The sequence below is a fragment of the Cygnus olor genome, chromosome 1 (genome assembly GCF_009769625.2).
Source record: "Cygnus olor isolate bCygOlo1 chromosome 1, bCygOlo1.pri.v2, whole genome shotgun sequence".
NCBI classification, from domain to species: domain Eukaryota; kingdom Metazoa; phylum Chordata; class Aves; order Anseriformes; family Anatidae; genus Cygnus; species Cygnus olor.
The window spans coordinates 35463955-35488500 of NC_049169.1; the positions used below are offsets into that span (position 1 = coordinate 35463955).

At 35.0% G+C, this 24546-nt stretch overlaps 1 protein-coding gene across 4 annotated transcripts in view; it reads left to right on the forward strand.

The window, feature by feature from the left end:
- The window catches only part of USP15 (ubiquitin specific peptidase 15), an 81758-nt gene that overhangs the window by 15019 nt on the left and 42193 nt on the right, over nucleotides 1-24546 (forward strand). For all 4 annotated transcript variants that reach the window (XM_040552134.1, XM_040552142.1, XM_040552151.1 and 1 more), the window contains exons 2-6: nucleotides 947-1074; nucleotides 6106-6236; nucleotides 8945-9071; nucleotides 13576-13721; nucleotides 15945-16006. In XM_040552134.1, the coding sequence (XP_040408068.1) occupies nucleotides 947-1074; nucleotides 6106-6236; nucleotides 8945-9071; nucleotides 13576-13721; nucleotides 15945-16006 (594 nt within the window). The remainder of the gene's footprint in view (nucleotides 1-946; nucleotides 1075-6105; nucleotides 6237-8944; nucleotides 9072-13575; nucleotides 13722-15944; nucleotides 16007-24546) is intronic.

The following is a 24546-nucleotide window of genomic DNA, read 5'->3' on the forward strand; positions in this document are numbered from 1 at the left end:
CCAAAGAACTTTGGTATCTTAACGAAATTCTATACTAAAAAGAAATATAAAATGTTAGATATCACTGGACTCAGTAAAAGCCAAGCTAGCAATAGTTTAACCTGGGTAGAAATACTGTGAAGCTGGGTTTAGAGAGATTCCTTTATATGGAAGTGTGAAGTTGTTAGTTGTGTGTAGCAGGAACATCTAGTACTGCCTCAAAAGCAGAACGTTTACTGTATGTGTTGATGCTGACTCAGAGAAGAAGACACCTAGACTCTCAGGTTCTTGACAGGACGTCAGAGTTCCAAAGTTTTGGGGCTTGCATATGAATGTTATAAATAAAACTACAGCAGAAAAAATATTTTACTGAAAGTTGCCTCTCATTTGTTAAAGGACTGTCTAATTTTAAAGGTATAATAACTTGAATCTCTTGAATTCACAAATTGAGAACGGGAATTAAAACTGATGATGTTTTGTGCTAAAAAGGAAAATGTTTTTGAAACTTGCTATTTTTCAACATCTCGTATGCTGTATTGGTGGTCTTGCAAAATTGTATTTGCCCACTGTGATTAGTGGGATCTTTAATTCCTCACAATTTACAAGTCTTTTTTGGTAGAAGATGCTGATAATGTTTAGCAGGCCAGGCACAAAAACATTCTTCATTTTCAGAGGCTGATATATACAGGTGCATTAATAGGAATGATTTGGTCACATGGGGAGTAGTAGCATACAGATCACACTCATCTTTGAATTTTAACTTCTTTTTTTAATACCTGAAGTGACTATAAATGAAAGGTGTAACGGTCTAGCAGCTGTGGTAGAAATATCCACTTGAGATGCCACTCAAATGCTACCTCTAAAATAAAATTATATTGTTATGCGTAACTTCTTAATTATGTTAAAATAATGTAACTTTGTTTTAGATTTTGCCAATAATGAGCTTACCTGTCTTCTTCCATTTCAGGTATCTAGTGGATAGTCGCTGGTTCAAACAGTGGAAAAAATATGTTGGTTTTGACAGCTGGGACAAATACCAGATGGGAGATCAGAACGTGTACCCTGGTCCTATTGATAATTCTGGACTTCTCAAAGGTAACTGATTCTGTCTGTGTAGTAAGCCAATACTAATGCTTAGTGTAAACTTGTCACAGATTGTTCATTTTTTGTAGTCAATAGTGTAAATTAATCTCAGCATTTATGAAGGTGAACCTTTGTTGTTGTTTTTTTCAGACAGTAACAAGAGAACTAGAATAGCTTTCCCTAATGAAATAAAACTTTATAAATAAAATTATTGGAACTCCTTTACAATGGTAACAAATATTTAATAATATAAAAATTACTAGTTTGTCATGATGGCTTGGAATACCTTGGGAGATGAAATTTAGTTGAGTAGACAAACAGCTAGCCCGAGTTAACCAAGATTTTTTTAGCTGAACTAAAATGGTTGGTTTAAGATAACATTTTAAGTTGAAGTATAAAATTTATTTTTGTAAACGAGCCCCAAACCCTTACTTTGATTCTGGAACATTAAAGGAAAAGGTGTTATATAATTTAGTGATAATATAAAGCAGTCAGAAATGACTGAGGGTAGTTTCCTGATGCTTTTTGGTCTTCTAAGTATGGTTAAACTCTGTCACTGTTCTAATCGCACAGTTCTGGCTGACTCTTGCTGAACCGTCAGATTTGTGGACGTAGGTCTCAGAATTATCTCCCAAATATCTTAAAAAATTAGTCCTCAGGTCAAATTTTATATTCGGTGTCTAGTATTGAAATAGCATTAAAGCTATAATTATTTAATATGTAAAACCTAGTGGATACAAAATCTAATAGCTAACTGGTCTTCATCTTTGTAGTTACAGAAAATATAATAGTACTACATAACTTATGTGTAGTAATGCCAATTTTTACAACTTGATGGGGTTTATGATGACCTATGACTTTCTTAATTCAAAACTTCTCAGCTCTAATTCATATCTCATTATTTCACAAGTTATGTTAAAGACGATTGCCTTTTTCATGGGATTTGTCATACCATGTTGCACTAGTTGTCGCTGTGAGTGAGTGCATGTCTGACAGTGACTAGTATCAGTGCCTTTGAAGAAGGTGCTGTATTGTCATATGCTCTCTTCACTCACAAACTTGAAGGTCTTTTTGCTCCAGGTGAGTGACTTTTTTTCTGAAGTGTGAGGATGTAGTTCCTTTGTACATTCTTGTAGTAAATCTGGTAGTGAGGCAGGCATGTTCAGGTGACACTTGTCAGTGAAATCAGATGTAGCAACATCCTTTTTTATCCTCAGTGAGGCAGCAACAGCTTATTCTTTCTTCCGTGTCTAACCACTTTGGAAAAAAAAAAAAGTGACTTCTAGATGTGCAAGGCACTGTGCTGGATTATTGATAACTTAATCTGTGTTCAGATTATGCTTAAAGTTACTTTGAACGTGAAGTCTGTGTTGGGGTTAGCCATCCAAGTCTAAAGTTATATTAGCCATTTTGCTAAAAACTCCTGACAGACTTTTCTTAGTATCATTTTGACACACCCTTTTCAAAATAAACACAACCTTGGGGTTTATGAACTTCATTGTTTGCTTAGGCATGGTTCTAAAAATGCAGCTCTTCATTGGCAGTGATACCATACTTCCAGTTATTGTCTGGCAGCTATTGTTCCTGTGTGAAGGAAGTTTTAAAATTAAGGGCATTAACACTTACCAAGTAGGAGCTGTGCTTCGCCTGCAGCAGAGCAGCAATACTCTGTACTAGGTTTTCAGTGTAGTATAAATAGAACCTGAAAATGCTTATGTTTTTTAATCCTGTCTTTGACACTTAATAAAGCTGTATGTTGTATACACTGGTTGTTGTCATAGTATTCTCTTCCAACCTGATTTACTCATCTAAAATGGGCTTGCTTTCTCGGGTATTCTTCAGTACAATGCAGTGATAAGGAAAACTATTACTAAATTCAAGAAAATAATTTCAGAAAATTGATGTAGTATGTTGTGCTCATATTACTTAAATGCTGTTCCCTTATTTCCAGAACATGTAGATGAAGAGACAGCAATGTAAATTAACAGGTAGAGAGTTCAGTTAATCCCAGCATACTCAGATATGATGAAAGTACACCGTCTTCAAAAGCAGAATTATATAGTCAACGTTAGATGAGCAAAGCAAGCAAAAAGGAAGTAGTTATCTAGAATAGTTGATTGTTTATAATTAGAAAACTGTTCCATGACTGAATTGTCAGTGTCGGAGGGATTCTTTGAGGAAATAAGAATCTGAAAAAAATTATAATAGGAAAATGCTGGAGGCTTCAGAAAGATGGAATGGAATCCAAATGTTATCTTCTACTTATAAACTCTTATAGCAATATCAGGTCAGTACAGAAATGCACTATTAACTTTTTAAAGAGATATTCAGATCTAAATATATGTTTATAGATTTCTCTCCGCAATCTACTCCCAGTTACAGTGAAATGGTCTTATGGTACTACCAACCACCAGAAGCATAGCATTGAGTGGGCCAAGTAAGAATTGATAGTGTAAGCCATGAATTGTTTCAGCAAATGTTTCTTGGATACAGTTCCTGAATGTAGATATTCCTAATCAATGAAGACAGTTTTGAATCAAAATTTGAAGCTCTTGAAAGTTGTTACTTTTGCAGATAGTTTGAAATAGACTGGAGGAAAGAAGAAAGTCTTTTTTTCAACAGGCACATTGGTTGACATCTCATTTATTAGGTCACATTAATTATATTTATTTCCATAAAGAATTGCGTTTTGATTTTCCTGTGTATTCACTGAGATGTTCATGTGAAATTCCGTTTTACTTTTTGCTTCAACAGTGTATGTATTATAGCTCCCAAAGTGGAATCCACAATCTGAGGTTTTCTTTCTTTGCCCTCTGTTGGGCTCCTGTTGATATCCCTAACATTTACTGTCTCTTCTCTGACTGACCTCCTGAGTCTTACAGAGCTCTTGGACAAATGAGGGGAAGGGTGCAGCAGCCATAATGATTTCTGTAATTCAGCCAGATAGGAAGTAAATATCAGATTTATTGACATCACAATATAAAAGTCTATCTTTGTGTAAGCAAATCTAGAATCGCTTCTTACCCATACTTCAACAAATTAAACAGTATCTGACAACTTGTCTGTAGCAGTGTTTCCATCTTTGCTATTGCTACTCAAAGTTACGGAAAAATTTAAGAAAAAGCAGCTGAAATCATACATTGGTTTTGAGAAGTAAAAATCCTGAAGAGTTTTAAAGTAGTTAGGAGCGAGGTAGTTAAGCTAAGAGAGTATGTTGAAGCCTGTGATTTTTCTTGCTAAAATTGCAACAAATACTTTGGCCATTTCTGAACTTCATTATCCCCTCTTCTGAAATAACTTCATAATATTAATAGCTGCCTGGTTGTATTTAGGGAATGTGTTGTTGGGTTTCCTTTGTTTAGCTCTTCCTACTAAGTAATTTATGATTTTTATTGGAGAAAAATGCATGCAAACCATTTGCACCCTCTGACTGCTCACCAAGTTGTCTTTAATCTGGATAGTTTACGTGTTATCAACATCTACCATGTTTTGCTCACATGGCAAAGTACTTGGCTGGAGAGAGAAGGAAAGAGTCAGCACCAGTGGTAAACTAACAGAAGTAGAAGAGTGCTTTTTCCCGTGTTCTCACCATTCTAGTGACTAAAGCAAAAAGTGTTCCTGTTTCCCTCATTTTCCCATAAAGCCACAAACCCTTTAAGCTAACTGAAGCTGTAGCATATGCAGTGGAGTAGGGAGATTCCTAGAGTCTTGGTAAGCTGGAATCTTGTTCACTCCTCCCACAAGAAAGTGAACACGCATTAATTAATTGATTAATTAAATGTCCTCAATAGTGTTGACCTCCTGTAGAAAAGTTATTGTTAAAACTAGTTTTATTAAATTCTTATGCACACAAAAAAAGATAGTTATTATTAAAGGATGATTACTTTTTTAAAATGTGATGGTTTTTGATGCTCAGACTTTTTTTTTTTAATTGAGGATGCCTTATGTTGTTTGTTAAATCTGTGCAGAGGGGACACGAGAAGTCATTAGTGCTTTTCATGTGCATATAATATTCAGATCTTATTTTTGTCCTTACAGAAGAATGTAGGTAACCATATTCATTTTGTTTAGAAATATTATTTACAAAAATATTTCCAAGAGGAGAGCCAATATTTGAAGCAATTTGAGGTTATTTACCCTTACTTTTACACTCAGTTTTAATTGTGTACTTTCTACAATTCATTCCTGCAGGACAATGAAAATAGACTGTCTACTTACTACAGTCTGTTCTTCATACATGTTTTCATACTTAATTAAACTTGTAATCCTGCTTCGTTCTTTGGAGATAAATGTGTGGGTCTCCCTGTTTGATCTCACTCTGTGTAGAGGGATGTTTGCTGCCCTGTAGCTGTATACTTCCAAATCGACAGACAGCTGCCTTGATTGTCTGAGGCTTGCAGTGGTGCAGATCTAGAATCACTTCTTGCACATATAGAATAGCTGCTCTCTTACTACTGTAATAAGCATCGAACCAAAGCTAAAAGCATGCTACTTATGTAAGAGGTTGCCAAGCTGTATGTCGTTCAAGTGCTGCCTCACTGTCCCTGTGAAGAATTTGGTAGGGACTGTGTTTCCAAAGCACGTAGGATCCTTTAAATAGGAGGATTGTACCATGCTATTTTACCAGTTTGTCATGGAGTGAATTACTTTGAACTTTGCCTCAATCTACTGTAGCTTCCCATTCTTTCCTATTCAGTCAAGGATGTGGCAGTAACGTGAAATGGAAGTGTCCGTGGTTATGTGGAAATACGTGCAAAGGTGGGGAAATGGATTGGATTCTCTGAAAGCTGTGTGCAATAACAAAATAGGTGCTCGTGATTGCATGTTGTTTTCGTCTGCGTTCATGAGAGCAGGAATACTACCTGTAATAGGTATGATATACGTGTACTGGATAGCATGCCGGAATAGTTTCAGAAGTTTTGCTTTGAACGCCATAACATAACTGTGACTCAGAAAATAGTTTGCTATTTATATGAAAAAATAACGTCTCTTTAAAAGCTTAGCAGAATTAAGTACTGAAGTGAAAATACCTTTCTCTTACAGATGGTGATTCTCAGTCTCTCAAGGAACATCTCATTGATGAGCTGGACTACATCCTTTTGCCAACTGAAGGCTGGAATAGGCTAGTTAGCTGGTACACGCTGATGGAAGGTCAAGAGCCAATAGCTCGCAAGGTACTCTTAAGTTACCCACTGGGATGAATGTGATTCAAATGTAGTCCTGCAAATATGCAGGAATTCCGCAGGAATTCCACAGGAATCCATTAGGAGTTGTATTTACTAGAAGGTTTTAAGCCCTAGCCTGTGATGACTATATAGACAAATCCTGCTTTAGTTGCTTATACATACCTAATTTTTATTCATATTTTAGAGACTCAAATTTTGAAAACTGAGAAACAAGGATGCAAAGAATGTAATGCTTTTTTCTGGAAATAAGCCCGCTAATTTTTCAAGATTTTTCAAGAAAATCTTGCTTTAGAAGCTTGTAAGTCTTAATGCAAATGATTTTGTAATTAAATATAAAACCCTAAAACTGTATTGGCTATATTAGTGAAAAGTCTAGTTCTAATAGTGTTAACACTGGCAGAGTAATTAGTTGTTCCTCTCCTGATGAGCAGAATCTTCTGTGTTCGGCAACTTGCTATGGTAGTTTTTTGTTTAAGCAAAAAACAAAACAAAAAGTTATCTGAATATAACTAGTCCATGGTACAGTGGATACTGTGACCCTATATCAGTATGAGACTGTCAAAAATTAACATATTTGACTGTTTGCTGTAGAACCTGTCATCCTTATTGTTACAGTAATATAATGTTTTACCAGTTTATTGATGAGATAATCATTTCTGTTTGGATTATTTCTCAGTATTTTCAGAATAGTGATTATAGTTGCATCATCACTGGAGTGAATTACTACATTTTAGAAATGGCAAACGTACCCAAATGTATTTTAAATTGATCTTTAGGGCATATTCTTTAAATTACAGAGATCTTTATTTCAATTCTTTAAAAGTTGCTGAAAGAATCTATTATAGTTTGATATGCTTTTTGATGTAATACAATTTTTTTCACTCTTTGACATGAATATGATCAAAATACATGCATGCTGGCCGCTTAATTCAAATGTGTTCCTTTCAAACAATTGCCAGATTTAGCTATAGAATGATTTTTCTCTTCAAGACCATTTGGTCAGCAAGGAAAGTTTGTTTTAACATTTTCTTTAGTACATTAAGGGACATTCTTTTTTGCAGAAACGTGCCTGGAATGTCTCCATTTTTCTTTAGTTCTGTAAGAGCTGAAATCCATCTGAATGGCTCTACTTTAAAGATATATATGTATTATCAACTTGGTACTCTTCTTCCCGAAGATGAGTTTCAGCAAACTGAATGCTTTTACATCATCATTGTAAATGTTCAGCAATTTTAAAATTTTAGAGGGAAATGGAAGGAGAGAGAAAGTAATGAAAGTATCTTGCTTTGTACTTGCAAGGAAGTGACTGGAAAAATACATGCAGTGTAATGAGTGGCCAGGTAGATTGTCATAGATTCATTATGTGCTGCCAGTATGAGCAGTAGTTGTCATCTGAGATACATATTCCAGTTCAAGTAAGTGAGGTTTGTTTTTTTTTTTTCGATGGTTTTCACATTTGTTCACAATTCTTTTTCCTATCTGTCTTAATGTTTTTTTCATAGTGGTGGCATGGTGCTTTGATACTTTTATCCCCTTTATTACCCCTACTTTTTGGGGTAGGAGTTGGGGGCATGAGGAAGGTGTTTATTGAATGTGTTATTTGACATTTAGTCATGTCAAATAACATGAATTTATATATGGTAATGCATCTACTATGTTGTAAGTCTTATTCTAAGAAATGTCTGTCATATTCAGTTTTGTTTACTGCAACTATTTTGTTGTTACTCTAGTAGCTGAAAACGTAAGCTGCTCAATTTAAGATACATTTTTATTTAAATGTAATGACTGTCAGCCATGATAGTTAAGGCAAACAACTGAACAACAGTGGAATTGTTCACTATTTTTTTGTTCCTATAGCACATACATACAAGTTATATTACAAGTTATATTTGTACAGCAGATAGCAGATCTCTACTAGCTATTAGCTGGTGGCTTTTTTTTAACCATATTTGTCAGATGTATCACATATCAGGGTGATGGTTATTTTGGGAACAGTCTACATGACTAAGTACTGCAGTTACACTTTGGAAGATCAAAAGGAAAAACATTTAAGAGGTGACCCTGAATATTTTTTTCTACATTTTACTTTTATAAAAAAGGAATTCCTGTATACTTTACTAGTTTGTAATAGGAGTTACAGAAGTGAACAATTACAAACAACTGTAATGAGTAGCTGAAATTTCAAATGAGTGTATTCATTATCAGAACATAGCTGATATTTGTAGGTATTGTCTAAATACAAGATTTGTTTAAAAATCAGCTATGCGATATCCAGAATTTAGTAATGTGTATTGGTTAAGATAAGTATTCATTAAGTGTGAAAACTAGTTCTTCATGTTTTGAGGAAACAGCATACAATGAATTTGTTCTGAAATAAAAAATAACTTTTGGTGTTTATCTTTCGATTAAGTATCTTACCTTTAGATTAAGTATGCATATTTGTGATTTCCACTGTACTTAAGACTTTGAAAGTCATGGTGTTATGCACAGATAAGACACAATGGCTGTGAGAAAACTTTTACTTTTCAGTTTACTGTATTTCTAAAAAGTTATAGTAGAGTTTCAGTTCTAGTTTTTGACATTTATTAAGTGTCTTGCTTTCCCTGAGCTTAGTTTTTTTAAGAGGTCTCCAATGTTTTGAAGTGTGTATATAAAAATATGTTTGGACTGATACTTCATGTTAATCTGTTTTTCAGGTTGTTGAACAGGGTATGTTTGTAAAGCACTGCAAAGTAGAAGTATATCTAACAGAATTAAAGCTTTGTGAAAATGGAAATATGAACAATGTTGTCACGCGAAGATTTAGTAAAGCTGATACAATAGGTATGGGCAACTATTTTAACATTATATGATTGTTACTTGTTCAAATAGTATGTTATAGTGAATTCTGAATAGATAAGTCTCTATATAAAATGATAGGTGGGCATTTAACCATTACAGAGAATGAGACTGGTCTTGTGTGGGTCAAAATTAGAAGTTAAACAATTGTAATAGAATTTTAAATACAATTAAAAAAAATAAAATGTATTCTATCTAGACAGCTGTGTTAACTTTAGAGATTTGCGCTTTTCAGAAAGTGAGCAGTGTAATGTTTTTCATTACCTTAATTGGATTCCATTGTGCTTTTTCTCGGCTTTTGGTGTGTAAGAAGTGCAATTTTTCAGGTGTTTCCATAGATGTATTTCATTAGTTAAAACTTGATAGTCATACATAAAGAGAAGGAATGAAAACACAGGAATGAATTGGATTTATAAATTAATGCGTAAAGGTGACTTATAAAGGTAAACTTCTTTGGGCTGTGAAGTGGCAGGCCAGACACACTTTCTTAAAGTAACCGAATCCTGTATTAAACCTGTATCTTATCTTCATTTTGCATGTTCTTTAAACATTGTGTCATTTTTTGAAACCATATTAAAAACGTATGTCTCTGAAAATAACAATCAGAATGTATACAAAGATATTGTTGATCACATAAGCTCAGTTTTTGGTGTATTTTTATATGTGTTTCTGAGACAAGATTCTTTCAATGAAGTATATTTGTGCAGTTAAAATTGTGCTTTATGCCAAGGGCATAAAGTCAAGCCCAGCCATTACTCTTCGTTACTTGGCATCAGCATAGTCTTTTCAGCTTTAACTTGTAGTAGTTTATACTTGCTACCCTTTAGTTTTTTGCAGAATGCATGTTTTAAAAACAGAATAATTTTCCCTCATTAGTTTTTAATTTTCAAGTTAAACAGATAATCATCTGCTCGTAATAGAATAAAAGCTTAAAAATTGTCAAATCTGTCCTTGAAACAAGGCTTCGATGTATGTTAATTGGCCTTTTTGGGATCTGGTTTATATTGGCAAGATGTACTTCATTAGTCTCTAAGCAAACCTAGAAACTTAGAAAAACCAATTTCATGTTATCTTTCCCTGAGGACCAAATACAAGCTAGTTTACAGCTATATTGAATTAAATTCTAGCATTGGAATTATAGGTAATGGATGAGTTTCTGATATTTGCTTTCTCTAATCAGAAACGACATTTTGGAACAACCATTCTGGAATTACTTGGATGTGTGTTCATTTTTCCTTAGCATAGAGAGAATGATAATTATGAGAAAATTCTCATAAAAGGTAATAAGTAACAATCAGGCTCACTGGCAACCCTGTTCCAGACACTGGCCTTATTTGGTTTCCTGAGATGTGGATGAGATGCTCTTGGAAGCCTTAATAACATATAATTTCTGAAGCTGAATCTTCTTAAGCAGAGCAGAAAGCTGTGCCATCCTAGCCAGGACATCCAAAAGAGTATATTACAGAAAAAGAACCAGAAAAATCAAGACCAGTTTTAAGAGTGAAAGAATAACTGATTCCTGCATTTCTCTTATCTCTTAATAAGGTGATTTTTTTTTCTGTCCTTACATTAAGTATATTTAAGGTAGTTCTAGTATTCATAGAGCTTGTAGCAGAGATGCTTATTGTATCAATAAGTAATATGCAAGAGGAATCTTACAAAACCTTAAATATTGTTCACTCTTGCTTGCATATGCCAGTAATGATGGGCTGCAGAAGTGTTGTAGTACAGAAGTCAGTATCAATTCCACTGAGGTGAGTGGAGAAGAAGTACCCATCATCATTGCTTATATTATTTATTAAAGGTCAGAACAAGACCTTCCTTAATTTTTATAAACAGAGAAGGTTTTGGAGAACCTTAAATACTCTTAAGCACAATATAACATTCACCTGCTGATCTTCAAATGTGTGTTATTCCCGCAATTCCTTTGTTTTTCTGCTCAAGTAGAAACTAAGTTAGACTGTATGTCAGCAAGTTAGTTCAAGGTAGGAAAAAAGTAATTATAGAGGACAGACCTGATAATGACAGTCACTTTCTTGGGATTGTATTGGACATATCCGATGTGTTCCTTGGACCTTCTTGGAGATCTCCTACAGTTGAGGACTCTCACCTTGGAGGCACTGCATCTTAAAGACTGATAACCAAGCCTTTTTTATTTTGATTGTTTTAGTATAAAAAGAAAATGAGTTAGACGTAGTTCAGGAAGCATTTCAGTCTGGTTGTTGCTGATCATTAGGAATTCTGAGTGAATATGAGTTAATGAACTCTTGAGGAGTCTTACTTATATGAATGTATGAAAACAGTTCAGCCACCACCTAATCTGTAGACTTCTTCTACCTTTATTCAAGAGTTTTACAAGTGAGAAAATGACAGAAAGACTGTCTGTAGCCTCATTTACAGATGAGTAAGAGTCAGGTTTTGTCTGTAATGCCTTAGAACAATTCCAAAACTGAACTGATAAACTTTATAGAAGATTACACCAGAGGCCCTGAATCTGTTTTTTTGGGATTGTTGCCAGTAAATTATCTTGGCAAATGGCTTTATGACTTGTCTCTGCCATTAATTTGCTACAGAATAAAAGAATGGAAAGCTTGCTGCCCTTGAGGACAGTTTGTCGTGGGATCAGCCTTTCCCTTCTTCAGGAAGCTGAGATTGCTGCTGCTTAGTACAGATTAACATCTTGCAGTTTCCTTCAGACAGTGCTTGTGATAGCACTAGCCCTTAGGAGCCAGGGTGTATTTGTATTAGGATCCTCTGAACTCTATTGTCTCACACTGACTCTTCTACATAGTGTTGCAGAATAGTGCTTAAATCATGCATCTGTTCTCTTTTTTCTTTTTTGTTCGTATTTGTACTTGAACAGGCACGTTCATTCTAGACCATAAGCCAGCAGTTCAGTGATACTTGGTGGAAATATACTCTTCCCAGGGTCTCGGACATAGTGTATATTGTATCTCATCTGATAGGATTGATGCTTTCTGTCCCATAACAGTTCTCTGAGTGAAGCTGGAATAGCAGATACTAATTTAGTTCTTGCTAAGAATAAGAACTGAAATGCTCAAATATTTAATCTTCATGGTTATTAATAAGTTAATGAAAAAGTATCTTTTGTGACTTTTTTTTTCTAGTGAACACCATTGATAAATCTAGACCTTTTTTTTGGAAGACTGTGCCAGCTAGATTCAGTCTCACATTCAAATGTAGTTACATGAAACTATTGGTTGCAAACTGGTTCTGACCAAAAAGTCAACAAAAAGCCTTGTTTCTAGCTCCTACCTTGCCTACATGTTATCTTTGTTACAGAAACAGATGAACCAGTTAAACAGTTGCCTTTATACTGAAATATAAGTTAACTAGTTTAGAAGGAAATCATATTCAGCTGTCTGCAATATCTACAAATATCATTGGCCGCTTGTCATGCATTTCACAAATCAATGGCTGGATTTTTAAAAGATACTTCTAAGCATCAGGTCTCATTTTGACTTTTCATATTTAGCACAGTGATAGTAGAAGAGGATCTTAAGGGGGAAAGGGGAATTCTAGTGTTTCAGCACTGATGTTTTTATCCTGAGAAAAATAGTGTTTTCAGTGATCATCAGGAAGGCAATGTATGTTTCGTGACTCCTGTTTTGTTTTCTGTGCTAGTTCTCACAAGGCTTGACTGCCACGGGGCTTTATGAATGTACCAATTTAAAAACATCGAAGTGAGGTTGCTGTGATGTAGCACTGCACATATTAGTTCAGATTAAAGCACTCTTTCATAAATTTGACTTTGCATAAGGAGAATGGAGTTAATTATGAACTTAAACTCCAGTTGTATGCAATAGTTATGCTACCTCAAAATTATGTTTCTGGCAAGTAGAGTCGGAGATGGCAGACCTTTTTATGACAATATTTCAGGAACATCAAATCTTTCATGATTCTTCTAGAATATATTTCTGTACTTCAGTTTCACAGAGTAGTCTTTAATTTCTGTGAGGGCGAGAGTTAAATTTAATATGTGTTTGTGGTGGTCAGTGCTAATTGCAGTGGAATGTGGGTAGCAGAAGGTTTAAAAAAAAACAGATGGATTGATTTAAGGAGAGGAACAGAAGGACTTGCCCTCCCAGCCCCTTTTTTTTGTTGTTGCCAATTTCACATCTAATCATTCCCTATCCACCCACACTCCTGTGGTACCACGCTTTGTGAAATGAGTAGACGGTACCTAGGGGTACCTCCTATCATCTGTTACTTACACACTTTTCTTTATTTGGTTTGCTTTGCTAGGAGATTCAGGAGAGAATAAAATACACCTCTGACTATTTCCATCTTAAAGGCATGCCAACTGGCAACTTCCTGCTTTTCTTACAGCATGCTGTAGTTGTAGGGCCATTGCTACAGTTTGATCTGTATTTTCCATATAAAAAAAGAGTAGTTCTGATGCTTTATTTGACTTTATAGTGTTTATCTTGTTAAGTGCTAACCTTCTGTTTTCTCCTTTTCAAAACAGATACGATTGAAAAAGAGATAAGAAAAATCTTCAATATTCCAGGTGAAAAAGAGACCAGATTGTGGAACAAATACATGAGTAATACTTTTGAACCATTGAATAAACCAGATAGTACCATACAAGATGCTGGTTTATACCAGGGACAGGTACTGTGTAATATTTCCTTTTTTTTATATGTTTATTTTTTGCTTATGAAAATGTAGCTCATTCCAATAAATTTTCTGTCTTTTTAAGTGCAGTTTAACTCCTGTCCTAATAGATGGTGTTAGGGCTAGAGGATTTTTTTAAACAACTTAAAGTAAAAGTAGTCTTTGGGTGTATATGCATAATTAAAGGTGAGTTTAACACTCCTATAAAATTAAAAGTAAATGAATGTTACATTGCTGACTTGAACCTGGTAAAAACCTGAAATAAAATGTTCCTAGGATCCGGGATACGTTTCTACAATGAAACCTAAATTTAGGATAATAGAAGACTCAAATTCCAGTGTCCAGATTTCAGAAAGAAGTTAAGAAAAAAATCTTTTTCAGATAAGAACTATAGAGATAAGAGCTCAAAAGCCTGTTTTTGCATGAGACTCCATCATCACTTAAAAATACCTTTATAGGAAGATTTTTACAAGATAATTATTTTAACTTTACAAATGAGAATAAAGCTGTACAAATATAAATGTGATCTTATTGAAGAATTTTATCGTCAGAATGTTTTTTCAGATTACATTGATTCTTTAGTCTTCAGGTTGGATTTTTTTTCAGCAGCTGTGGTTCATGCAGTCATGTTGCAAAATATGAGTTGATAAGATTTGATGGCAGTAATTGTAGACAAGATTGTGTTAAAATATTTCCTTTTACCTTGAAATACTTGGCTTTGGCCTACTCAACAGCAGTATTTATGCTGTGCTTCAGTTTTCTTTTATGGCATGGAAGGTAAGTAATCAGTGCACCAAAATAACAGCTTGAACTATTGTGCCCTTTAACTTCATGCTGCACACGCTTAAACCCTCACACAGTTAATTTTCACAATGCAGAGGTCTTGCTGTAAGGAGCCAATAAAGATTTGCGTCAAAGATAAAACATGCAAATAGCCTCTATTCCAGTGAAACATTAACTGTGAAGCACGCGTGGTCTAATATAGCCATAAAAAGATCTGCAGGTGACATCTGTACTTTAAGCAGAACAAATATTTTTCAAAACAGAGTTTAACCATGGTTTCTGAAAATGCTAAATGCCATGTCAGAGCATGTGTTTGGGTCAGTTGTACTTGCTGACACACAAGGTTGTTATTTTTATTGTCAAGCCTCCTAATTTAAAGATAGTTATTCTATTAGTCTATCTAATCTAGTAGTTATTTTTTACCATGTAATTATAACCTATAAATTGTTTTGAATTTTTCGGTTTGTTTCTGAAGTGAGCCTTTTAGGATTCCATTGAACTTTTACATCTGCATCTTCCTTCAATTTAGTAGTTTCTGAGAATTAAAAGGAAATATTGGTAGTTTTTTTATTATTATTATTTTAGCATTCAGGACCAAAGATAGCAAACCACTATCTTCCAGGCAGAAAATTATTCATGATAGAAAGCTGGTTTTCAATGGCATGTCTTAATGTGTTCAGATTGAAAATATGATTTCACCTTCAAATGGCAGCATGATTTATGTAAGGTTTTGAGGACAAGTGCATGTGTGTATGTATGTCTGTATGTAGACACACAAAAATATAGTTTGGCAGTTAGTGTCCTGGAATATCAGCATAAAATTAGGGAGAATTATTTTCATTTGAAAGCTAAGAGTTAGATTCAGTTCAAATATTGGAATCTAGTTGCCATTTCAAATGATCTCGGCTATCCCAGCTGTCAATCCAGAAAGGCATGAGCTTTTTGTAGGTCCTGTGTCATGTCTGCCAGCGTAGGGCAGATATCTCAAATACCCAAAGGCGTTTCAAATGGCACTTCCCTGTGTTTGGGACTGAGTGTTCTGTACTCCGTTTGTACCAATAACAACTTGAGTTAAATGAATTTCATTAGACAACTGTCCTGTTTGGAAAATTAGTATTAGATGAATGCTTCTTAAAACAAACAAAAAACCCTCAAGACTATGATTTTCAGAATATCAAGGCAGAAAATGTTTTTGGTTTTGTTTGTTTGTTTATTTTTTATCTACCTGTGTTGTGTGAGGCAAAATTCCTTTGGTTCCATTCTTTAACAGATTGATTGGCTGTTGTAGAGACATGATCTCTACAAATTCATAGATTCTGTTTAGATTGGTCTTCTGACCACTTCAAGATCTCGCCATTTTACTCAAAAATTGTTGAGGTATATTAAGTGATGTGCTGAAAGTTGCCCAAAGTGGTTTTACAATTTTTTTTGTGGTAGGTACTGGTGATAGAACAGAAGAATGAGGATGGAACATGGCCAAGAGGTCCTTCAACTCCTAAGTAAGTTGTGAGTTTGTCACGTTCGCTATAGCTTAACCATTTTTCCATGTTATTTTGCTCTAAAACACAGCTGGTTTTAAAAGTGGCATTCTATTTTTAAAATCAACATTTAGATGTTTCAGCTGAAAAAATACAAATACACTATTCTGCTTTAAGTGCTGCACGTTATAGAACATAACATAAAAATGGTGACTTCGTGCATATGCATTGCATAATTTTGTTGCTTTAGGCCAGTGATACACTTTGTTCTGTTTAAAAATAGGGGAAAAAAAGTCTGTAGTAGGAAATTGTAAAACTTTGCTTATTTTAGATTTCTGTTTCAAGCGTAATTGTTGGGAGAACATAGATGCATGCGTTTTATCTGTATTTTTCTTACGTGTAAATGTTTTCATTACTATCTTGTCCTTTTATCTCCAGAGCACATAATATGTACACACAAACATTACTTAAATTTCAGTCTGCATCGCCAGGATGTTGCTTTTGCTCTTTGTTGGGCTGTCATCAATTTACAGATTATGATGTTATTTTTCTTTTCTGTTTTTTCTGTTGCTATTATGACCAGCACCTTGATAACAGCAAGTAAATAGAAGAAGACTTAAGCGTGGCTTTTTTCATTTAGCTGGATACTTCTAAATCATGTTCTCTGACATATACATAGGTTTTGAAGAACAGTTGGAACTTCTAGTAAACTTGCAGGATACCAGCCATACAAACAGTCAACTGTTTTTTCCCCTTTGTTGATGGGTTCTCAAGCATATATTTTACTGAAAAGTTCTTTTAAGTTCATTTTACTTTTTTTTTTTATTCTGGATGTATGTAATGAGATTCACCGTTTTTAAGACATTTTTGTAGAAGCTTATCAGATTGTAGAAGCTTATCATTTGAAGGACAGATTCCTAATCTTTTTGGCATTTTATCTCAAGCACTTATTGGGAGCAACAGCTTATATTAAGTTGCTTAATGAAATTTGAGTTGTTCAATTTAAGCTTAATATGAACAGTATAATCTTGCTTAGCAAGATATGACAAAAAGAATTGAGAATGTAGAGCACCAGAAAGAATAGGATACAAAATAATTGAAGTTTAATCTCTGACTTCAAAAAGCATCTAGTTAAAATGTAAGTTCTTAGTCAAATTTTAAATGTAGATTTTGAAGTTCATATGCATTTAGGTAATTGAGTATCATGGCTTCTTTTGAAAGTTTTGTTAGCAAGATATTCTCGGTACTGGTAACTGCTTTGATTCTGCCAAATTTTCGTTACACTTTTTAGAAGGTGTTGAGAAACAATATGTGAATTAATGTATATCATCTAGAAAATCTTTGGTTGGGGACAAGTAAAATGGCTATAGAAAGTTCTGGTGTCGGAGAAGGCTTATAAGTAAATCAGAAAATGAGGGTGAATGGTTTTACTGTGAAATGGGGGTATGTTTCTGAGATTTGGCAACTGTCACAAACATTGAAATTTGGTATTCAGATGCATTGTAATAATGGAGGGTTTGCAATATATAGTAGATTCACATAGAAGCTGTAAACAAGCAGTGATGAGCCAAGGTTTTTACATCTGTCTAAAACCTTGTGAAAAATATAATAAATGTTTAAAAGGGTAAAAATATAATACACTTGCTTTTGAGTCTTCCGTGTGAGATACACTGGGATTGTTAGTTTGTCATCAGTAATAGTATGCCCCCATGCACCTTCCTACAGTCCTGTCATTGAGCACATACATTTCACTGAGAGCTGGGAGTAGCACTTTGTAGTGCCTCTTTTAGAAGAGTACAAATTGCAAATATAATTTCTGAGTCCAGAGAATAAAATGCCATATTTAAAAAGGTCAAAATGTAGAGTATTGGAAAATGTGAAATATTTCTAATGCTTGAAAAGGCCAGGATCATTTTCAGAACATCACCTGAGCTTTTCGTAGAATCACAGAATAGCCGAGGTTGGAAGCAAGTCTGGATATAGCCTTGTCCAGCGGACTGCTCAAAGAATGGTCCCTTGAAACAGGCTGCTTGGGTCTGTGTCCAGTCAGGTTTGGAGCATCTGCAAAAAATGGCCTTTCATTGTCCACCACTGAGGGAGGTCTCTCTACCACCAGGTATTTATACACATTGGTAAGATCCCCCCAGAGCCTTTCTCTTCTCCAGGCTGAATAGTCCCGGCTCTCACCATTCCTCCCTCAGTGTGTACTGGTGACTGGGTTATTTCTCACCACATGCATGACTTTGCATTTTCTTGTATGAAACTTGATGAGGCTCCTGTCTGCCCATTTCTCCTGCCTGGGGAGATCCCTCTGAATGGCAGCACAGCCTGCATGGTGACAGTTGAAAATGAGATAGTAAGGTGTTTTGCACATTTCCCCTGACTTTTTCTTCGTAGCAAAAGCGTAACAAGCAGTCTTTAAATTGATTGCTTCTATTGGCAGCTTTTATACCTACTGTAGGTGTTGGAAGGGAGGCTTTTTTTCCTGAAGAAACATGTTAAAGGCATGATCATCTTTTCCTGCAGCAAGAGAACATACTTTGAAAGATGCAAAACTGTGACCTCAATTTGGTATAGAGAAGAACACCTTGGAAAATAATTCTGATTTTCTCATAATGAATCAGTACAAGTGATTACAAGCTCACTTATTAGTGAGCTTTTTATTACCAAAACAATTGCTTTTTTTCTTATAAAGGAACTTGGAGGAATTGATTTTAGGCTTGAGATTGTTTTTATATAGGATTAGAGACTGCTGTGCAACTGAGAATCTCAGCTCTATGGCCAGGCTTGTCAGTGCTTAGATTTGTTTTATGTGTACTGTTCTTCTAACTTCTGAACTTAGGTTATTTTGGAAGCAATTGCAACATCTCCTGTTTTAAAAACAAACACAAAAATCAAAAAAAAAAAAACCCTCACCTTTTAAGTCTGCTGATATCTGCTATTGTCTCATATTTTAACACTGCTTGTAAAATGTGGTTTTGTCTGGAAGTATCTGAATGCAGTGTACATTTTTTAGAATGTGTACAGGGTCAGTCTTCTGCCTTGGGAACAGCTAGATTTTTGGCACTCTGCAAGGTTCTGTTTATATCAACTGTTTGTATCAGCTACTGGGATTTTGTTGCTCAGGAAGTTTGGCTTCTGTGAAACTGTTTCTAGCGAGCTCATAGTGACTTCTCTTCAAATGTCTTTACTGTCATCCGTTCATAAAATAGCTATTATTCAGCATTAATGGACAGTTCTGCAGAAAATTGTGTTAAACTAACTCTGTGTGTTTGTATCCTTCTGCTGAAAATTATTTCACGGGTGCGGGGGTTGGAATGTGTGTGGAAAAATATTTTAGTGGTTTATTGTCATTGACATGTTTTGAACTGAGATAACAAAAATCTCAGGCTGTAGTTTGCATAACTGAAGCAACTTTACTTCAAAACCAAACTATTTGTGTTCAGGAAAAACTGCAACAATTAAAATCTTCATACAATCTGTGATTCCAAAACGAGACAAGAAGAAATGAACTTAAGCTTCGAAGTTCGATTAGGTACCAAATGAATAGCCAGGACAAGCTTTCTGATAGTTTTTTAAGAAGTTGTTACCTGTTTATATGCAAATATATATAAAAGCAAGTTAGAGAAACATAGAAAGAGACTATTTAGTAAAAACTTATTTTCTAATCTTAGAAAGGTGTTGTATGCCGTTTTCCTAGAAAACTTAATAAACAAGCATTAATTAATTTAAATCCATCAGGTTCTTCAAAAATGCTTCTTACATGGCAAAAGCCTAAGAATTTCCTATTTATCATATATATCTGTAGACAATAAAAGTAATAAATTTAATTCTGGCCTGCTTTTTTAGACATCACTGTAGAGTTAAGTCTCCAAATAGCTAGCTGCTACTTTGCATGATTTACAGATGGAGTGCTGTTAGCTTTAATACGTTTCTATGTAAAAGGGAATACGCTGATTTTTTGACCATACAAAAATTTGAAACTGGAAACAATCCTATATTTTTATTTGTAAAATAAGTTATTTTTGTCATATGGTGGTTTCTGTTTCCAAACGACATGCTTTTGTCTTGGAGAATCACTAAAGGCTCTCAATTGATTTTTGTTGTTGTTCTGTTTTTGTTTCTGAGCTGGCTCTCTGTATGTTTTTTACAGAAACAAAAAAGAATAAAAGATAAATAGCTATCCCCTCTGAAATAATTTAACGGTTGCGTATCCTAAGTTTTTAGGAAGCAAATATCCATAATTCTTCAAAAGAAAAACTGCTTGTGTATTGGAATGAAAAGTATCTAAAACCATGAGTTTTAGTGTTTTTCCCCAAAGCAGTCGATGCACAGACAGGTGTGCCTTTGTGCTGACATTGCCGGGAGAAAGATAATTGTGGAGAACAGGGCTGGCAACTGGGGACTTACTCTTAGGTCTTAAATTGTAAAAGCAAGAGCTTTTCTGCCAGTCAAGAGCTAGCCTGCAGTTTGCTGATGCATAATAACTTGTTCAACTGCAATAACCATGTGTCTGAGCCCCTGTGGGTAAACATCAAACATTGGTAATGTACAACAGAGACGTTTTCATGTTAGTTTAACAAACATGGTCATTAATATCAGTTAATACAGGGTTGAGAAGCTCTAACAAATGCATGCCCTGAACTCAATGTTTTTTTTGGTTGCTGCCTGTTAAAATATCAATCTTTCATACTCCCAAAGAAACACGATTAACTAAATTAATTGTTGGTAGTGTGGTATTTTTTGTAAGAAGAGAATGGTCCAAACTGAAGTAGGATAAAAATACTAAAGCTAGCTTTAAGATATTAAATCCTATGTCAGCCTAGTTATAACCACACCTTCACAGAATCAGAGTCCTTAAAGATGGAAGGAGTTCACAAGATGATCTCGTCCAGTCCCCGTCCTCAAAACAGGGGCAGCTAGAGCAGGTTCCCCAGGACTGTGTCCAGTCAGAGTTGGAATATCTTCAGGGGTGGAGAATCCACAGCTATTCTCTCTGGTCAACCAACTCCAGTGTTTGTCCACTCGCGCTATAAAAATGATTGTTTAATCACTTTCTTTTTGTGAACATAATCTTATGTTCAGATGGAATTTCATGTATTTCAATATATACCCAGATCAATATATGTCCAGGCCTCTCCTGTACTGGGAGCCCAGATCTCATCAGGGTAAAGTGCTGAGAAGAGGACAAGGCTCACCTCCCTCGACCTGCTGGCAGTGCTCCTCCTAATACAGCCCAGGAGGTTGTTGGGCTTCTTTGTCCCAAGGGCACATTGCTGGCTCATGCTCGGTTTTTTGTTCACCAGGACCCTAGGTGCTTCTCTGCCAAACTGCTTTCCAGATGATTGGCCTCCATTCTTCTCCTAGTGTGTATTGTTGCCGGGGGTTACAGTAACTTTTCTGTATCCTCAGTTACTAAGTTTGTAAGGTCCTTTACCTCCTTGCCCTTCTCATGCTGGTAGGTGAACTGTTGTGTATCAAACTAGTTTCAATGTCTTTGACTTTTTGTGGTGAGCTCTGGATGCAAATACCAATTTTTGTCTGCCAAAAAGGAACGGGTTTTTGACTGTTGCAGTGTTGACAGTTGACCATCTTCAACTGATCAGGATTCGTTCAGGAAAAGACAAGTTGCACAAATCCTTCACAGATCTGGATTAGGCATGAAATTATGTATTTGCTTGTCACTTGTTCAAGTGATTAGTTAGTATCTTCATTATAGCCTATTACATCAATTTTAAAGCAGTACTGAATCATTTTACATTATAATTTATTGCCCTACCACTCAGTCTGTTTTGAGAGTGGAGAAACAAGGTGGATGTTTGTCCCATGCCATGCAGAGATAGTCATAACATATCTTAAGTTAGAAGGGACCTACAAAGATCGTTGAGACTTGCTTTTGATCGTAATTCTAATACTTGAGTTTTATCTTGTTCTTTTTGGTGTCTCTAGTTGTTGTGTCAGCTCTGAATTGGTCTATTGACTTAAATGAACTGGGCAAAGAGGGTATAACTTGTGGTGATACCATTTAATTAAGACAGCTCTTATGATAAGCCAATGAAAGACAAGCCCAGCACAAAACTCTTTTGAAGCCTAAACAATTCCATGTTGTTCACTAGTTTACCTTGTTCTTCTGGATGTTGTCTTAGAATTTATGTGCAGAAATTTGATCTAACGTAATAAAATTACAGTTACTTAGAACACTGCTGGTAGATTTGGTTTGAGGCAATCAGATTTTTCTGTGTTGCTGCTAAAGGTTTTTTTTCTTAAAGGGTATTGCTTTTTATTATAGGGAGAATTTGACTATTACAATTGTGTTTCAAATTACTAATACATAGCAGTCTTCCCCTATATACTTACTAGACTGACAGTTATGATCTCAGACTGTATGTTTTTATGTAACTCCAGCATTTTCCTTGTGAAAGGAGGTTCAGTTATTAGCAATAAAGACGATTACTGCCAAATGTGGTATGGAAAATCTTGCATTTACTAATACGTACCATTCTGCTGCAGAACATACGCATTTTGTATGTTTGCTAGGCAGTGCCCTAGTGTTTTTAACCAACAGTAGAGTATCTAAAGAAGCAATATATACTTGTGCCTTACAAAGGTTTAAAAATCACTTTAAAATGTGTTGAAATCGGGCACAGTGCAAAACTCAGAAACCTCTGAAAGGGTCTCTGTGAAACCCAAGCTTTAGTGAAGAATAGGTTATGATTGCAGGGGGTCTGTGAGGAGAGGAACCTGAGGTACACATGCTATTCTTTCCTACCTTTATAGTATCTGTATCTTCTGCCTCTTTCTTCATCAGATCTGTCCCCTAGGTACACTCCGGCTGGCTTTATTCCCCTCAGGTGTTGCAGAGCCTCTGCTATTACAGGAATACTGTGATTTGATCACTCACTCTTGATGTTTTCTTTTTTTCAGAATAACTGGTAAATGAGATCACTGTGCCTGGGTTATTTTTTTTTCTCAACTCTTTTTCATTTTTTAATTTTGATGGTCTTCTATTGCTTGCTTGATTATGTGTTTTCAAGGAGCCACGTGTGTATGTCTGCAAAGATGTGCTTGTAAATATGAATGAACAGAGTAAGTTCTTTGCAAAGTGCTTCTTGAAAATATGCCTTTAGAAGACTGAAGTCATGGTTCATATTAACAGTGGGAGTTAAGATGGCTTTGTAGCTGATACGCAGGCACTGGAGAACAGGTCTTCAGCTTTTCAGGGAACTTGCTTCATTTCACTGGTACAGTCTAATACATTAGGGTGTGTTAAACATAAAATGTACTCTGCCAATAAGTCCGAAATGCTTTAGGCAAGGAATTCTAGCTAAAACTGTTGTCATCTATGCATACTGAACAGAAATTCAGAGCAAGAACTGCTCTGGTTTTGCTACCCAGAATCTTTCTGGTAGCTTGGCCGTGGAAGAGAGCGTAGTCTGGAAAGCATAGTCTAGCTGCCCACCAGAGTGGATAAAAGAGCATTCTTCTACAATTTTGAGTTCAATTGTTGGCTATGTTACTATGTTAAACAGATATCTACAAAGTTTTGAGATAGGGATGATAAATATTGTCATATTTCTTCTTATTTTTTTCTGTTTTACGAGAGAGAATGCTGAAAGAACTCGTTAATGCTGATTTTTTCTTGCAGTAGGGTGAAGTTGAGTGAAAAAAAGAGACCAAAATACTGCTTGTTTCAACTATCTCTTTGTAATTGTGTCCTATAATAAGATCAAAATCAATTCCAAGATGGTGGCTTGAACCATGATGCATGCTTTTAAGAAGTCCATACAACTTGTAACATATTAACTTATCCTTTAAACTTCAGAGTAAAATTAAGTATTCGTTGGTCACATTCAATTTTCATAATATAATTTAACTAGCAATGACACAGATAAGAAAATTATACAGAATTCTTTTAGACTCAATAACAATAAGTCCAATTTTTGTATAGTTGATTACAAGAAAGTAAAGCATATACCACTGTTGAAGCAAAGGTTAAATACATGTGAGTAGTTAGTCTGATGGAATGAGTTTTACATCAAACATTGAAATATTTAGAGATTTGAAAATTACTGTGGAGCTCTTGCTTTATTTCTTGCTTTATATTACAAATATTTTTATCATATACATAACATCTATCTTCTGATGTCAAAAAGCGCTCAATAAGTACAGATAGTGCAATAATGCAAATAATGCCACTTCAGTCACAGAAAATCTAGGGTTTATTTTATATCTAAATGCAGGAAAGAGATATTGCACTAACTTTAATCATTTAATCTAGTATATTTGGAGTTAAACTTTTATTTTTACCAGAAACACAGATTACTAAGTATACAGTTGAGAAATGCTGAACTTAAGAGGAAACTTTTTTTTTCCCCTTCCATCTTTGCTTACCATTTTATGTTCTGGCTCATATATGTTGTTTAGACATCTTTGGTGCTGGTTGATTGCCACAGTAACACTAATACATATTGAATTTAGCCTACTCCTAAAAGAATATATACTTTGTCTTAGAACCTTGTATTTAAAACAGAGTTGAATTTTTGTTGTATGCTTGATGGCTC